Here is an 18195-nt window from a genome sequence, read left to right on the forward strand (position 1 = left end):
TGTGTTTTACAATAGCTAGATGTCAGTAGCGCCCAGAGAACACAGTACAAAAATTGGACTCAGGTGCGTAATTTCCGGTTCTAACAGCCAGAAATAACTGTGTTCGCCGGCAGGTCCAGGGTCAGCTTAAAAGGTTGATATTGCGAGCCACTCGGTCAATGAGCATCGTTGTAAAATGTATACTGATCCGAGATCAGGAATTTGAATGCGTTTTTACTTTCACGATTCACGTTGTGTAAAATTCTGCCACCACTTCCGCATTGAGATCTTGACAAACTAGCTTATCATGGCAGTGGGCCTAATATCGTATCAGACGTTGAGTTGTCGAGTGTTAAACCGTATGATTTCGCACCAAAGCGTGAGCACAATCTGCAACTTTACACGCGCTTTATCGAGAAGGACTAGCTCTCCGTACACAGATCTCTCACCACGGACAGTCCACCGTCTGGTAGGTCATACATGGCTTACAACACTCAGGCTGGAATCAAATGTGTTCACGGTTTGAAGCGCGGAATGACTAACAGCTTGAAGACATATATCATTGTACCTAACCATCATGTTAACATATTGTGTGTACTCATGCACTGTGCAGGTAAATCTATGCTGTAGTTGGACGTGCCGGACATCACAGTGGTTGTCTTTTTACGACTCAAGATCATTCTCGTCTTTACCTCCACCGCCCCCTTCTGGTGATAAAACCAAAAAGACAGGGGTATGTAACGTAGCAATTCATTTCTGAGTGATATGTAAACAACTGTGGCTGGGCACCTGATAAAACCTGGTTTTAATGTCTATGGATAAAATAAAGCGCCGTGCCTTTTGCTTTGTCTTTAACTTTAACCTTGTTGCTCTGGCTGTCTCCATTCATCTATCCTCTGCAGCCAGTGACTTGGAAATCATTAGCAATAACATTTGCATTCGGGGGTGTTCTCCTTGCCGGAATGAAATATTTCAAGAAGGAAAAAGAAGAATGTAAGGACATTTCACCTCTTGGCATGCTCACCATCATGCAGTAGGCTACATCCAACAGTGGATTTACACAAATTAATTTATGTTCCGAACTGAACTGGAGTTAATCGTCAGTTTCTGTACATGTCGGTAACAATCTGTTTTACATTATGTTGTCTTTTTTACACATGCACTGCAGTGATTGAAAGAGAAAGGACAAAGTCAATGGGGAAACCAGCACTTGGGGGTCCATTCTCTCTTGTGGATCAGAATAATAAACCCTGTAAAAGTGAGGATTTCCTCAGCCAGTGGGTCCTTATCTACTTTGGGTTTACACACTGCCCTGACATCTGTCCTGATGAAATCGAGAAAATGATTGAGGTGGTCGATGAAATAGGTAAAGTGTTTCATTTTAAACGTCTCTTATAATGCATCATATTATTTATGAATGTCATGGAAATTAGATGGTTGAGTGAGTATCCAGTCAGTCACTCATATCATGTTTTCACAAAGCATAATGTTAATGCTACAACCCTGGGATGTACAGGAGATTTGTTGTGATCAACACCATGTCTTTCCATGTTTCCCAGACAGGATACAGTCTCTTCCAAACCTGACCCCCATCCTCATCACAATTGATCCTGACAGGGACACACCTGAGGCCATGGGGACATATGTGAAAGGTAAAGAGAACAAGCCATTAACTACTGTAGCTTCCATGTTATGGTAAAAGGGGGGCTTAGACTCACATTGGTGGAACAATAACATTCCCCCCTGTCCTCTATCCCCAGAGTTCTCCCCTAAGCTCATTGGCCTGACTGGGACAATGGCCCAAATTGACCAGGTCTCTCGAGCCTACAGAGTCTACTACAGCCAGGGACCAAAGGATGAAGACAATGACTACATTGTGAGTTCATTGTCTGATCCTGCCCTTATTCAGAACTCTCATTTGTTCATAGGAAAGTTCCCACTTTTCCCAGCTGAATTGATATCTAAATGAAACCTCCTTTATTCTTGACTGCAGGTTGATCACACAATCATAATGTACCTGGTTGGTCCGGACGGAGAGTTCAAAGAGTATTTTGGACAGAACAAGAGGAGCGCTGAGATCTCCTCTTCCATTGCATCACACATGAGGAAGTACAAGAAGGGGAATTAAGAGGTGAGATGAAGGAGAACTGGTCAAGTGTACTGTCTGTGTCTGGGAACACCTCTTGTGTGCCTCTCACAGCCTTCAGAGACCGTCAGCAGCCTAAGGCCCAGCAGCCTCTGGCCCAGCAGGACTGAACGCTGCCATATTATGTCAATGACATGGAATATTTATCTGCATTACAGCTTTTCATTGAATTCAGATGTCTACGACTTACCATTTCCTTGTTGCGGTTCACCATTTAACATGGTCGCTAATATCATATTTAAGTTTAAGATGATTTAAAGTGATTGTTTGCAAATGGGTGTGGACAACACTTAAGTGTGTATTTTTTTCTGCTTTGCCCATTATTTAAATCGATGTGAAATACAATTGTTTCGATGTAAAATATGAGCCAACCAGAAATACTTGATTTTAAGTACCTAAACAAATATAACTACCATAAAATGTAGGGGGAAAGTATTCCCTGGAAATCAATACTGAAGAACTAAAGGTTTCCAGTGTTTACCCTTGGACACTCCTAATGGAAAAAAAACATGAATAGTTGTCATTGTGCAGTTACAGTTCGGCTTTACTTCCTTTACACTAATTCTTCTGTTAAGTCTGGCCCAATACCTGGACTCGTCTCAGTGACACCAGAAACATTTCTGCACTGTAATAACTCTTTGGTTACTCGATTTGTACTATTCATAAATCAGTCATATTTCAACTGAATTTCCAAAGTAATGTTTAATTTATTAAACTTGAACTTACAATTATGTATGTCTGTCTGATTTTAATTAAATGTTTTACTGCCCTTGTAGTCGTAGGCTACCATGCAGGTTATCAGGGCTTCACTTTGTACAACCATATTGTAGACTAGCCTGTTCCTAGTGGCAAACACGTGCTGGTTAGAGTTTGTTGTTCGTAGGAGTTGTCAAGAGTAGAGTACTGTCCGAGATAATTAATTTAACAGCTTGATTTGTAATCATGTTGCTATTGATATGACCGCCAGGACAGTGTCTTGACTGGGCCCATTGTTCTGCAAATAAATGGTAATCACAGGAGCCTCTATTTCTGGTTATATCCATAGATGCATGATTGGCTCATAGTAACAAATCATTTTCAATGAATTTACACACACACACTCATGTTTGTGTTTTACAATACATACAAATTCTTTCTCAATATCCTTGCAAACTGAATATGCAGCTGATGACTATTTTAGGCAAGAACCTGTTGAGTTCCCCCTAGGTAACCTGAACTAGAGAGGGCACAGCAGTTGTTCAGCACTCTTCGGCAAAGCACTCCACTCATTATTATTTTGTATTTTCTTTCACCTTTATTTAACCAGGTAGGCTAGTTGAGAACAAGTTCTCATTTGCAACTGCGACCTGGCCAAGATAAAGCAAAGCAGTGTGACACAGACAACAACACAGAGTTACACATGGAGTAAACAATAAACAAGCCAATAACACAATAAACAAGTCAATGACACAGTAGAAAAAAGAAAGTGTATATATATAGTGTGTGCAAAAGGCATGAGGAGCGAACCATTACAATTTAGCAGATTAACACTGGAGTGACAAATGAGCAGATGATGATGTGCAAGTAGAGATACTGGTGTGCAAAAGAGCAGAAAAGTACATAAAATAAAAACAGTATGGGGATGAGGTAGGTAGATTGGGTGGGCTATTTACAGATGGACTATGTACAGCTGGAGCGAACGGTTAGCTGCTCAGATAGTTGGTGAGGGAAATAAAAGTCTCCAACTTCAGCGTTTTTTGCAATTCTTTCCAGTCACTGGCAGCAGAGAACTGTAAGGAAAGGCGGCCAAATGAGGTGTTGGCTTTGGGGATGATCAGTGAGATATACCTGCTGGAACGTGTGCTACGGGTGAGTGTTATCATGACCAGTGAACTGAAATAAGGCAGAGCTTTACCTAGCATAGACTTATAGATGACCTGGAGTCAGTGGGTCTGGCGACGAATATGCAGCGAGGGCCAGCCGACTAGAGCATACAGGTCGCAGTGGGTGGTATAAGGTGATTTGGTAACAAAACGGATGGCACTGTGATAGACTGCATCCAGTTTGCTGAGTGTTGGAAGCTATTTTGTAGACGACATCGCCAAAGTCGAGGTTCCAAGGTGGCATAGCAGTTCAGACGTCTTTTGTCCTCGTCTTGTCGTGTCCTGTATATATATATATATATATTTACAACTTTTTCACATACATTTTATTTTTATTTTCCATCAACTCATCTTCAAAACACTCTCCTGCAACCCGCCTCACCAATGTATATTTATAAAAAAGTATTATTTACCTCAGATCTGTAATCCTCCAAGAAGCTAGCCAGAAACTCCAAGAAGCTAGCCTGAAACTAGCTAGAAGCTAATCCAGAAGCTAGTTCAGAAGCTAGTTAGCTCCTTTACTGGCAAATCGTTAGTATTCAGCTAACCACGGTTTGTGGTCATCAGCTATCCTTTAGCTCGAAATCTATCGCCAGTTCTGTACGGCGCAGCACGGCTCGGAACGGAACATACCGGACCAATTTTTCTCTCCATGTCCCTGGATTTCGACTGCTCTCTGGACATTCATACCCGGATCTCACAGCTAGCTAGCTGCTATCCGTGTGACTATCGGCCTTCGTCGATTCCGGAGCAAACATCAATTATTCCGGAGCTAGCAAGCTCCGTCAATCACTCCTGAGTTCCATCAATCACACCTGGGCTGCAGTCACCTATCCGGACCCGTTTTACTGCCTTCGCGGAGCCCCACCGGGCCTTCACAACTGGACTGCCGACGTTATCTACCCGAAGGAGTTATTCGGCTGGCTCCTCCGTCGCGACGTTACCTGAACGCCCATCTGCGGCCTGCTAACCGTTAGCTGTCTTACCGGCTGCTATCTGAATAGACAATCGGACAATTTTTTTATTATTATTATTATTATGTTTTCTTCTTGGGCCTCTATAACTATATCTATTGTTTTTATTTTTGTTGTTGTTGTGTGATTTGGATTAATCCCCTCTACCACACGGAACCCCACTAATCTACTGACGGAACGCAAGAGGTGGCTAACAACAGACCTCCATCCTATGCTAGCTTGCTACCGATGCCCTGGCTAGCTGTCTAAATCACCAACCAACCTCTCCACTCACCGGACCCTTTTGATCACTCGACTAAGCATGCCTCTCCTTAATGTCAATATGTCTTGTCCATTGCTGTTCTGGTTAGTGTTTATTGGCTTATTTCACTGTAGAGCCTCTAGTCCTGCTCACTATACCTTATCCAACCTATTAGTTCCACCACCCACACATGCAATGACATCTCCTGGTTTCAATGATGTTTCTAGAGACAATATCTCTCTCTTCATCACTCAATACCTAGGTTTACCTCCACTGTATTCACATCCTACCATACATTTGTCTGTACATTATACCTTGATGCTATTTTATCGCCCCCAGAAACCTCCTTTTACTCTATGTTCCAGACGTTCTAGACGACCAATTCTCATAGCTTTTAGCCGTACCCTTATTCTACTCCTCCTATGTTCCTCTGACGATGTAGAGGTGAATCCAGGCCCTGCAGTGCCTAGCTCCACTCCTATTCCCCAGGCGCTCTCTTTTGACGACTTCTGTAACCGTAATAGCCTTGGTTTCATGCATGTTAACATTAGAAGCCTCCTCCCTAAGTTTGTTCTATTCACTGCTTTAGCACACTCTGCCAACCCGGATGTTCTAGCTGTGTCTGAATCCTGGCTTAGGAAGACCATCAAAAACTCAGACATTTTAATTCCAAACTACAACATTTTCAGACAAGATAGAACTGCCAAAGGGGGCGGTGTTGCAATCTACTGCAAAGATAGCCTGCAGAGTTCTGTCCTACTATCCAGGTCTGTACCCAAACAATTTGAACTTCTACTTTTAAAAATCCACCTCTCTAAAAACAAGTCTCTCACCGTTGCCGCCTGCTATAGACCACCCTCTGCCCCCAGCTGTGCTCTGGACACCATATGTGAACTGATTGCCCCCCATCTATCTTCAGAGTTCGTGCTGCTAGGCGACCTAAACTGGAACATGCTTAACACCCCAGCCATCCTACAATCTAAACTTGATGCCCTCAATCTCACACAAATTATCAATGAACCTACCAGGTACCTCCCCAAAGCCTTAAACACGGGCACCCTCATAGATATCATCCTAACCAACTTCCCCTCTAAATACACCTCTGCTGTCTTCAACCAAGATCTCAGCGATCACTGCCTCATTGCCTGCATCCGTAATGGGTCAGCGGTCAAACGACCTCCACTCATCACTGTAAAACGCTCCCTGAAACACTTCTGCGAGCAGGCCTTTCTAATCGACCTGGCCGGGGTATCCTGGAAGGATATTGATCTCATCCCGTCAGTAAAGGATGCCTGGTTATTTTTTTTAAATGCCTTCCTAACCATCTTAAATAAACATGCCCCATTCAAGAAATTTAGAACCAGGAACAGATATAGCCCTTGGTTCTCCCCAGACCTGACTGCCCTTAACCAACACAAAAACATCCTATGGCGTTCTGCATTAGCATCGAACAGCCCCCGTGATATGCAGCTGTTCAGGGAAGCTAGAAACCATTATACACAGGCAGTTAGAAAAGCCAAGGCTAGCTTTTTCAAGCAGAAATTTGCTTCCTGCAACACTAACTCAAAAAAGTTCTGGGACACTGTAAAGTCCATGGAGAATAAGAACACCTCCTCCCAGCTGCCCACTGCACTGAAGATAGGAAACACTGTCACCACTGATAAATCCACCATAATTGAGAATTTCAATAAGCATTTTTCTACGGCTGGCCATGCTTTCCACCTGGCTACTCCTACCCCGGACAACAGCACTGCACCCCCAACAGCAACTCGCCCAAGCCTTCCCCATTTCTCCTTCTCCCAAATCCATTCAGCTGATGTTCTGAAAGAGCTGCAAAATCTGGACCCCTACAAATCAGCCGGGCTAGACAATCTGGACCCTTTCTTTCTAAAATTATCTGCCGAAATTGTTGCCACCCCTATTACTAGCCTGTTCAACCTCTCTTTCGTGTCGTCTGAGATTCCCAAAGATTGGAAAGCAGCTGCGGTCATCCCCCTCTTCAAAGGGGGGGACACTCTTGACCCAAACTGCTACAGACCTATATCTATCCTACCGTGCCTTTCTAAGGTCTTCGAAAGCCAAGTCAACAAACAGATTACCGACCATTTCGAATCTCACCATACCTTCTCTGCTATGCAATCTGGTTTCAGAGCTGGTCATGGGTGCACCTCAGCCACGCTCAAGGTCCTAAACGATATCTTAACCGCCATCGATAAGAAACATTACTGTGCAGCCGTATTCATTGATCTGGCCAAGGCTTTCGACTCTGTCAATCACCATATCCTCATCGGCAGACTCGACAGCCTTGGTTTCTCAAATGATTGCCTCGCCTGGTTCACCAACTACTTCTCTGATAGAGTTCAGTGTGTCAAATCGGAGGGTCTGCTGTCCGGACCTCTGGCAGTCTCTATGGGGGTGCCACAGGGTTCAATTCTTGGACCGACTCTCTTCTCTGTATACATCAATGAGGTCGCTCTTGCTGCTGGTGAGTCCCTGATCCACCTCTACGCAGACGACACCATTCTGTATACTTCCGGCCCTTCTTTGGACACTGTGCTAACAACCCTCCAGGCAAGCTTCAATGCCATACAACTCTCCTTCCGTGGCCTCCAATTGCTCTTAAATACAAGTAAAACTAAATGCATGCTCTTCAACCGATCGCTACCTGCACCTACCCGCCTGTCCAACATCACTACTCTGGACGGCTCTGACTTAGAATACGTGGACAACTACAAATACTTAGGTGTCTGGTTAGACTGTAAACTCTCCTTCCAGACCCATATCAAACATCTCCAATCCAAAGTTAAATCTAGAATTGGCTTCCTATTTCGCAACAAAGCATCCTTCACTCATGCTGCCAAACATACCCTTGTAAAACTGACCATCCTACCAATCCTCGACTTTGGCGATGTCATTTACAAAATAGCCTCCAATACCCTACTCAACAAATTGGATGCAGTCTATCACAGTGCAATCCGTTTTATCACCAAAGCCCCATATACTACCCACCATTGCGACCTGTACGCTCTCGTTGGCTGGCCCTCGCTTCATACTCGTCGCCAAACCCACTGGCTCCATGTCATCTACAAGACCCTGCTAGGTAAAGTCCCCCCTTATCTCAGCTCGCTGGTCACCATAGCATCTCCCACCTGTAGCACACGCTCCAGCAGGTATATCTCTCTAGTCACCCCCAAAACCAATTCTTTCTTTGGCCGCCTCTCCTTCCAGTTCTCTGCTGCCAATGACTGGAACGAACTACAAAAATCTCTGAAACTGGAAACACTTATCTCCCTCACTAGCTTTAAGCACCAACTGTCAGAGCAGCTCACAGATTACTGCACCTGTACATAGCCCACCTATAATTTAGCCCAAACAACTACCTCTTTCCCAACTGTATTTAATTTTTATTTATTTATTTATTTTGCTCCTTTGCACCCCATTATTTTTTATTTCTACTTTGCTCATTCTTCCATTGCTAAACTACCATTCCAGTATTTTACTTGCTATATTGTATTTACTTTGCCATCATGGCCTTTTTTGCCTTTACCTCCCTTCTCACCTCATTTGCTCACATTGTATATAGACTTGTTTATACTGCATTATTGACTGTATGTTTGTTTTTACTCCATGTGTAACTCTGTGTCGTTTTATCTGTCGAACTGCTTTGCTTTATCTTGGCCAGGTCGCAATTGTAAATGAGAACTTGTTCTCAACTTGCCTACCTGGTTAAATAAAGGTAAAAAGTCGAGTATCGGTAGGATAGTCAGTTTTACTAGGGTAAGTTTGGTGGTGTGAGTGAAGGAGGCTTTGTTGTGAAATAGAAAGCCGATTCTAGATTTGATTTTGGATTGGAGATGTCTAATATGAGTCTGGAAGGAGAGTTTACAGTTTAGCCAGACACCTAGGTATTTATAGTTGTCCACATATTCTAGGTCGGAACCGTCCAGGGTGGTGATGCTAGTCGGGCGGGCAGGTGCGGGCAGTGAACGGTTGAAAAGCATGCATTTGGTTTTACTAGCGTTTAAGAGCAATTGGAGGCCACGGAAGGTGTGTTGTATGGCAGTGAAGCTCGTTTGGAGGTTAGTCAGCACAGTGTCCAAGGAAGGGCCAGAAGTATACAGAATGGTGTCGTCTGCGTAGAGGTGGATCAGGGAATCGCCCGCAGCAAGAGCAACATCATTGATATATACAGAGAAAAGAGTCTGCCTGAGAATTGAATCCTGTGGTACCCCCATCCGGACAACATGCCCTCCGATTTGACACACTGAATTCTGTCTGCAAAGTAGTTGGTGAACCAGGCGAGGCAGTCATTAGAAAAACCAAGGCTATTGAGTCTGCCGATAAGAATTCGGTGATTGACAGAGTCGAAAGCCTTGGCCAGGTCGATGAAGACGGCTGCACAGTACTGTCTTTTATCGATGGCGGTTATGATATCATTTAGTACCTTGAGAGTGGCTGAGGTGCACCCGTGACCGGTTCGGAAGCCGGATTGCACAGCGGAGAAGGTACGGTGGGATTCGAAATGGTCAGTAATCTATTTATTAACTTGGCTTTCAAAGACTTTAGATAGGCAGGGCAGGATGGATATATCTGTAACAGTTTGGGTCTAGGGTGTCACCCCCTTTGAAGAGGGGGATGACCGAGGCAGCTTTCCAATCTTTAGGGATCTCGGACGATACGAAAGAGAGGTTGAACAGGCTGGTAATAGGGGTTGCAACAATGGTGGCGGATAGTTTTAGAAAGAGAGGGTCCAGATTGTCTAGCCCAGCTGATTTGTACGGGCCCAGGTTTTGCAGCTCTTTCAGAACATCTACGGTCTGGATTTGGGTAAAGGAGAAGCTGGGGATGCTTGGGCGAGTAGCTGCGGGGGAGGCGGAGTTGTTTGCTGGGGTTGGAGTAGCCAGGAGGAAGGCATGACCAGCCGTTGAGGAATGCTTATTGAAATGTTCGATTATCATGGATTTATCAGTGGTGACTGATCAATGTTACCTAGCCTCAGTGCAGTGGGCAGCTGGGAGGAGGTGCTCTTGTTCTCTGTGGACTTTACAGTGTCCCAAAACTTTTTGGAGTTAGAGCTACAGGATGTGAATTTCTGCTTGAAAAAGCCAGCCTTTGCTTTCCTGACTGACTGCGTGTATTGGTTTCTGACTTCCCTGAACAGTTGCATATCGTGGGGACTATTCTATGCTATTGCATTCCGCCACAGGATGTTTTTGTGCTGGTCAAGGGCAGTCAGGTCTGCAGTGAACCAAGGGCTATATCTGTTCTTGGTTCTGCATTTTTTGTACGGGGCATGCTTATCTAAGATGGTGAGGAAATTACTTTTAAAGAATGACCAGGCATCCTCGACTGACGGGATGAGGTCAATATCCTTCCAGAATACCCGGGCCAGGTCAATTATAAAGGCCTGCTCGCAGAAGTGTTTTAGGGAGCGTTTGACAGTGATGAGGGGTGGTCGTTTGATCGCGGGCCCATAGCGGATACAGGCAATGAGGCAGTGATCCTTGAGATCCTGATTGAAAACAGCAGAGGTGTATTTGGAGGGCAAGTTGGTCAGGATAATGTCTATGAGGGTGCCCATGTTTATGGATTTAGGGTTGTGCCTGGTGGGTTCCTTGATGATTTGTGTGAGATTGAGGGAATCTAGTTTAGATTGTAAATTCCTGGCTGGTTGGTGGTTTGTGATGACTGTGAAGAAATACTCTTCTAGTTGAGAAGAGATCAGCTGTCAAAGTATCAAATCATCCTTTATGAGATTTTTTATATTGGATGCTCATGAATTCACCCACTGAACCATTTCATATCTTGAGTTGTTGTGTCCCACCTACAGTAAATGCCCATCTCTTTGCAAAATAGACAGGAGTCCCTTATTATGTGCCTTATTCAATGTACACTGTTGCCCTGGAGAGTTGAGTTTGATGATACGATCAGTGTCTTTCCCTGTGGATGTCTTGTCTGAGACAGTCCCCCTAAAACTGGGTGTTCTTTCAGACTAGAAGTGGTTATCAGCAGCTTTATTTTGTGGTCTCCTGTCCGTTGACCCTCTAATCTAAGGCAGATGCTCCCGTCCTCAGATCTATTTTCCACCTGGGACAGGCATCAGTCTGCCTCGGACAGAACCAGCCAACGGGGAATGTCTCCTTACTTCTTCTCTCGTTCGCACTGTGACTTCAAATTCCCACAATCTCGCAGTGTCCCTGACACTTTACTAATGCGCACTAACACCCTGGACCAGAGATAATATTGTGCTCAAAATGCACCACAGTATATCAGTCAATTTTGTTTTCAAAATAAGTTTGAATTTGAACCAGTAAAATGTTTATTTCATAGAATTTAGAATTGTTCTTGCACACGGCCATACGCACAAATAAACAGAACATAAACTAATTAAAAACATGTACAGCACTGTGAATGCATTGTATTGTTTGTCATTGCATTCTTGAAATGCCACCCGTATAGATGAAATAGATGACTTATTCAACAAAACATTATATGGCCCTTCCAAAGCCCTCTGTCAGCACAGGCATCACATGGGTGTGACATATGGTACACTTGAAACACATACTTGTGCTATATTGACAACTGAGGAACATTAATAGAAATCCACTCTGGATTTTGTATGGATCTGGAGAGCTTTATTGGATTCGTTGTTACCCCTGTCGTTTGGAATGCTCTCTCGGCCATGCTTAAACGGAGGCCTGGATTTGTTTGGATCCATGATGAGGCATGGGCTGCTTTTGTATGAGATGTATTCAGGTTGTCTGTAAAGCGTTTTACTACATGTGATGTCACAATTGGAAGCAGCTTAGATGTTTGTATTGTCAGAAGTCTTGTATTGCTTCAGCGTGCTTCATTACAGAGCTGACAAAGGCCTCTGGTATTCAGTTTAGTAGATCATTTTTGTTCAGAATTACTATGTCAAATGTGCTGTGTCAGTATGTTTTATCTTTATTGCACATTTGTGTATTGGTCACGGTGACTCAATCCAATCTCATAGAGCAACATTACCTCAGTAGCATTAGGTCAATAGTCTTGAAAGCAAAACTGAAAAGGTTTTTGATAACATCTCTTCGTCTCAGGTCTTTGAATGACAATGGAATACACAGCAGACGGACATGTCTCTGTCTGTCTGGAACGTGCTAACTGCCACCTGTCAACCCCAGCCCGTATTGGGCCATGCCCTCCCAGTGAGCCCTAAATGACCGTGATCCCAGTCGCCCAATGCCAGAATCTGAGCAATGCCCTAACAGACCTAATCTTCCCTGATCCCAGAAAATGAGGAATGTTGTGTCCGGACCCAAAGCCCTCTAAGCTGCCATCCTTAGCCATCATTGCTTTTTAATGGACAGTCTGCAGGGTTACAAATGAAAACATTTAAATGTGACACAATACAGCTATAGATAGACAGTTGAAAATACAAAATGGACATACTTTACTTTTCCACTGTGGCGTATGAGCCAGATTTGATTTTTATCCAAATATAGAGAAGCTATATAGGTTCATCAGATGTTGACCATGTTGATATTCAACATACAAAAGAAACCCATTTACTATACACCAGCCTGGAATTTGTACATTCGTAACATAACACAATTTGTGACATATCATAGAAATGGATGATGGACATCTGCAAATGAATACATACCATACGAAACATAACATTTACATTTACTATATTACGTCTACCCCTGAGTCCAGGTTGGATACACTGGTTACTTACTGTAAGAGCATCTTGTCTGTTTTAATATTAACATTTTAGGCTAACCTTGAGAAACTGTGCAGAACTCTTGAAGACCAAAGTAATGAGTACAAGAACAAATCTGACGAGGCCCAATGATTACACTGCCCTGAATGCTCGCTTGCAAACAGAATGGTAAATTTCAGGTAAATCCCATTTACATGAAGGACACCAAGGACTTGATGCATAGTTTGAGAACTACGCTGCTAGTGTGCTACTTTTACAATATCTCTTGAATAGGTGAGCTCAAACACCACCTTGAGGAGAAGGAGCTAACTGTGTCCCAGCTGAGCAGAGTGAAACTAGTGAGAAGTCAACAGATTGAAGAGCTGAAGAGACTTTTGGAGGAGGAAGTTAAGGTTAGACAAACTCTTGCCCATTGCAAGCCATAATTATTTCACAACGATGATATAAGCTAAGACTAACTTTATGAATTGTCTCTGGCTTTAGGCTAAGAATGCCCTGGCCCATGGTTTACAATCAACCCGCCATGACTGTAACCTGCTCCGGGAGCAATATGAGGAGGAGCAGGAGTCCAAGGCTGAGCTGCAGTGCAGCATGTCCAAGGCCAACAGTGAGGTAGCTCTGTGGAGAACCAAGTATGAGACTGATGCCATCCAGTGCACTGAGGAACTTGAGGATGCTAAGTTAGTGCACTGATGGGTAAAACATATATTATTTTGCAACATACATTCATTAATTAATCAAATTATTTACTACTGTTTGTTCCCCTTTTAGGAAGGAAGCTTGCAGGATTCTGAAGAGCAGACAGAGACAATGAATGCTAAGTGTGCCTCACTGGAGAAGACCAGGCAGAGACTACAAGTAGAGACTACCAGCAGAGACTACCAGCAGAGACTACCAGCAGAGACGACAAGCAGAGACGACAAGCAGAGACGACCAGCAGAGACTACCAGCAGAGACGACCAGCAGAGACGACAAGCAGAGACGACCAGCAGAGACTACCAGCAGAGACTACCAGCAGAGACTACCAGCAGAGACTACCAGCAGAGACTACCAGCAGAGACTACAAGCAGAGACTACCAGCAGAGACTACAAGCGGAGATGACAAGCAGAGACGACAAGCAGAGACTACCAGCAAGAGACTACAAGCGGAGACGACAAGCAGAGACGACAAGCAGAGACTACCAGCAGAGACTACCAGCAGAGACTACCAGCAGAGACTACCAGCAGAGACTACCAGCAGAGACTACCAGCAGAGACTACCAGCGGAGATGACAAGCAGAGACGACAAGCAGAGACTACCAGCGGAAACGACAAGCAGAGACTACCAGCAGAGACTACCAGCAGAGACTACCAGCAGAGACTACCAGCAGAGACTACCAGCAGAGACTACAAGCAGAGACCACCAGCAGAGACTACAAGCAGAGACTACCAGCAGAGAGAACACTTAGAGAACATGAAGAGAGAGAATAAGAACCTTCACCCTCGGAAATCATAACAACATATCCTCATAGAATTTATGTACGAGTTTTAGCTTATAGGTCTGCATGTAACAAACATATTGCTTTGTCAATTTTCAGAGGAAATAACAGATAACACTGAGCAAGTGGGATAGTCTGCAAAGACCTTCCATGAACTGGAAAAGGCAGCGAAACAAGTTGAACAGGACAAGATGGACACCCAAACAACTCTTGAAGAAGCTGAGGTTCGCCATTTTTTGCACATATTGTGCATTCCCCTACATGTATTATTTGAATATGACTGCAAATGTTTCTGTTCTGTGCACTTGTGTCTTCTTCTAGTCCTCCCTTGAACATGAAGAGGCCAAGATGCTCCACCTTCAACTGGAGTTGAACCCGATCAAGTCAGAGGTTGACAGAAAAGTGGCAGAGAAAGATAAGGAAATAGACCGTCTGACAAAGGATCCATCATGAGGACTGTGGACACCCTGCAGAGTGCTCTAGATTCTGAGACCCACAGCAGAAACGATGACATTCGAGTCAAGAAGAATATGGAAGGGGACCTGAATGAGATGGAGATTCAGCTGGGCCATGTCAACCACCAAGCAGCTCAGAAACATCCAGGGCCAGATCAAAGTTAGTGTTTGATTCCAGAAACCCATTTTTTTTCAACCATAACACTCACCATCTCTATCAAAGTTCTAGTCAGTGGATTTTGGACTTATTCATGACCTTTCTGTTTCAGGACACTCAGGTCCATTTGGATAATGCCCTCCATGGGCAGGAGGACTTGAAGGAGCAGCTGGCCATTGTAGAACGCCGCAATACACTGATGATGGCAGAGATTGAGGAGATGAGGGCAACACTAGAGCAGTCAGAGAGGTGCCGTAAACTGGCCGAGCAGGAGCTGGTCGACGTGAGCGAGAGGATGTTCCTGTTGCACTCTCAGGTGAGGCCCCATAAACAATTCAGAACTTTGGCCTTAAGTGAAATGTATCAATTTAACTTATTGTGTTACCTTATCTCTTTACTCATTTAACAGAACACTGGTCTCATCAGCACGAAAAAGAAGATGGAGTCTGACATAACTCAGCTGCAATCAGAGGTGGAAGATGCAGTCCAAGAAGCAGAAATGCAGATGAGAAAGCTAAAAATGCTATTATAGATGTAGGTCCAAACTCAGTGTAAATCTCAGCCCAAATGAAGTCTGCTCAAACAATGTCTTGATCGATTACAAATTCTGTATCGATAGGCTGCCATGATGGCTGAGGAGCTGAAAAAGGTGGCTGAGGAGCTGCCATGATGGCTGAGGAGCTGAAGAAGGTGGCTGAGGAGCTGCCATGATGGCTGAGGAGCTGAAGAAGGTGGCTGAGGAGCTGCCATGATGGCTGAGGAGCTGAAGAAGGTGGCTGAGGAGCTGCCATGATGGCAGAGGAGCTGAAGAAGGAGCAGGACACCAGTGCTCACATGGAGAGGATGAAGAAGAACCTGGAGGTCTCTGTTAAAGACTTGCAGCAGCGTCTGGATGAGGCTGAGCAGTTAGCCCTGAAAGGTGGAAAAAAAGAGCTCCAGAAACTAGAGAGCAGAGTAAGGATAAAGATAAACGTTTTATTTCCAGTTCACACTCTCTTAGTTTGTGATTATTTTGTAATACATTATTTACACTCAAGGTTAGAGAGCTGGAGAATGAACTGGAGGCAGAGCAGAAACTTGGTATGGAAGCCATGAAGGATGTGCGAAAGTCAAGGAGCTCACATATCAGGTAAAATATGTTTGGTTGCTTATTCCTGACTTTCACCAAATCATGATAAAATATGTGAGTAATTAATAACACTGGGTTTTTAGGGTGAGGAAGATAAGAATGTAGGCAGACTGCAGGAGTTGGTCGACAAGCTGCAGATGAGGGTGAAAGCTTACAAAAGGCAGAGTGAGGAGGCGGTGAGTACAATATATTATTGGCAACAACTGTGCAGAGTATTATTAGATGAATAAGACAACAGTTCACAACTTCTAACTTATTCATATCTATCTATTTTCTGTGAACCACAGGAGGAGCAGACCAGTATCAATTTGGCTAAATTCAGGAAGGTGCAACATGAGCTTGATGAAGCTGAGGAGCGGGCAGACATAGCAGAATGCCAAGTGAACAAATTAAGAGCTAAGAGTCTTGATGTTGGTGTCAAGGGAGAAGAATAGCGATATGGGCATCTTCTGCTGATAGTGCTGTAATTCATGTTTAGAATTACAGTAACTCAGACACCGAATGTAGATCCAGTATACAATAATTAATGTTGCAAAGATGCATGCATGCTAACACCGTTGTACGTACACCTGTATGTTAGCATTCCTCTGTGCTATAGTTTCACTGCCATGCTCAGATGTTCTACTTAAAAGCAGACAATGAAATACAGTACATATTAATGTAACTTATACAATTATAATTAAATACTACCAAGCAGTATCATACTGGTCTATTGTCTTTGTGTCATTAAATGTGAGGTAACACTTTTAGCATAGACTAAGGGTTCCCAAATATTTTGCTTCGTGAACCACCAATTGAGGTGTCTTGAGTAGCAAACCACCATAAAGGTTGAGCGATGAAAAAAAAACATACAAAGAATAATTAGGAATTGATGAATAAAACCCTCTTCTTCAAGTCATTTAACTGAATGTAGATTTGATTATGGGCTCTTCAAATAACATTTTATTGGTCACATACACATATTTATCAGATGTTATTGCGGGTGTAGCGAAATGCTTGTTTCTAGCTCCAACAGTGCAGTAGTATCTAACAGTTCACAACAATACACACTAATCTAAAAGTAAAAGAATGGAATTAAGAAATATATAAATATTAGATTGAGCAACGTCGGAGTGGCATTGACTAAAATACAGAATAGAATACAGTATATGTCTTGTGACCAATTGCATAGACTATAAAAATAACAGTTATGTTAGTTCTTATTTTCAAATATATGGACATGTTAAGGCACCATAGTTTAACAATAGTTTAAAAGCAAAATTAAACAAACAACCATTTAATACCTGAGCAGTGATATTTTTGGGCGGCATGGTTGTTGTGAAAACCTAGGAAACCCATCACAGTATGTACCCATAAATAACTTCTCATAGCCATTCTTCAGTGTATGTTAGAGACAGCTCTGGATTCAACTTTGAGTGAATCCAGACAGATTCCAAGGATAGCTGTCAACAGTTTGGCCTCACTGACCTAGACTTTAGGAGACATACAGCTTGATTCTAGACGAGACTGAATGCAGAAAAATTAAATCCAAAAGCATTTGATTAAAAAGCCAGGCATTATGGGAGAAACATTCATACTCCAGGAGATTAGCTTCCCCTCATACAGGGTTATGTCAGAGGTGTCCACTCATCTCTCATTTATCAAAGAGACATCTGTCAGGAGCTTCAGTACATCAGAATCATCCACTGCTTTCATCAGGAACGATCATGAATACACAATGACTTTCGAAGATGAAATGATATGAGGACAAGTTGAGAATGCAAACACATTGTCCACTTATTCTCCACGTAAAGATCACTGTGTGAATTCCCGAACCTCTCCCCCAGCTCACTCTAATCATAAAATGCATCTCATTAAAGCATCCAAACTCAGAGCTTACTAATGGAAGAAAAAAACATTGTGTGAAGCATAGAGATCAAGGAACACTGTCTGGTTAATCTGACAGGCATGCTGTTAATATGAGATCCTTAAGGATGGAGCTCGTGACAGATATTCATATGACTGCAAGAAGAGTTGCTAACTGCTAGCATTGGCTCCATTGTTGTAGTATTGTTCAACGACCAATAGAT

At 43.4% G+C, this 18195-nt stretch overlaps 1 protein-coding gene and 1 pseudogene across 1 annotated transcript; both read left to right on the top strand.

Moving 5' to 3' along the window:
* Positions 1 to 66: 66 nt before the first annotated feature.
* On the top strand, positions 67 to 2856 carry LOC109898695 (protein SCO1 homolog, mitochondrial). The gene is made up of 7 exons (XM_020493787.2): positions 67 to 448; positions 593 to 712; positions 882 to 972; positions 1148 to 1345; positions 1539 to 1631; positions 1740 to 1855; positions 1973 to 2856. Exons 1-7 carry the CDS (start codon positions 287 to 289, stop codon positions 2105 to 2107), a joined length of 915 nt encoding a protein of 304 aa, XP_020349376.1. The 5' UTR covers positions 67 to 286; the 3' UTR covers positions 2108 to 2856.
* A 9461-nt stretch (positions 2857 to 12317) lies between these two features.
* On the top strand, positions 12318 to 16825 carry LOC109897396 (myosin heavy chain, fast skeletal muscle-like; annotated as a pseudogene).
* Positions 16826 to 18195: the final 1370 nt, after the last annotated feature.

Source organism: Oncorhynchus kisutch, linkage group LG10 (genome assembly GCF_002021735.2).
Source record: "Oncorhynchus kisutch isolate 150728-3 linkage group LG10, Okis_V2, whole genome shotgun sequence".
NCBI lineage: Eukaryota > Metazoa > Chordata > Actinopteri > Salmoniformes > Salmonidae > Oncorhynchus > Oncorhynchus kisutch.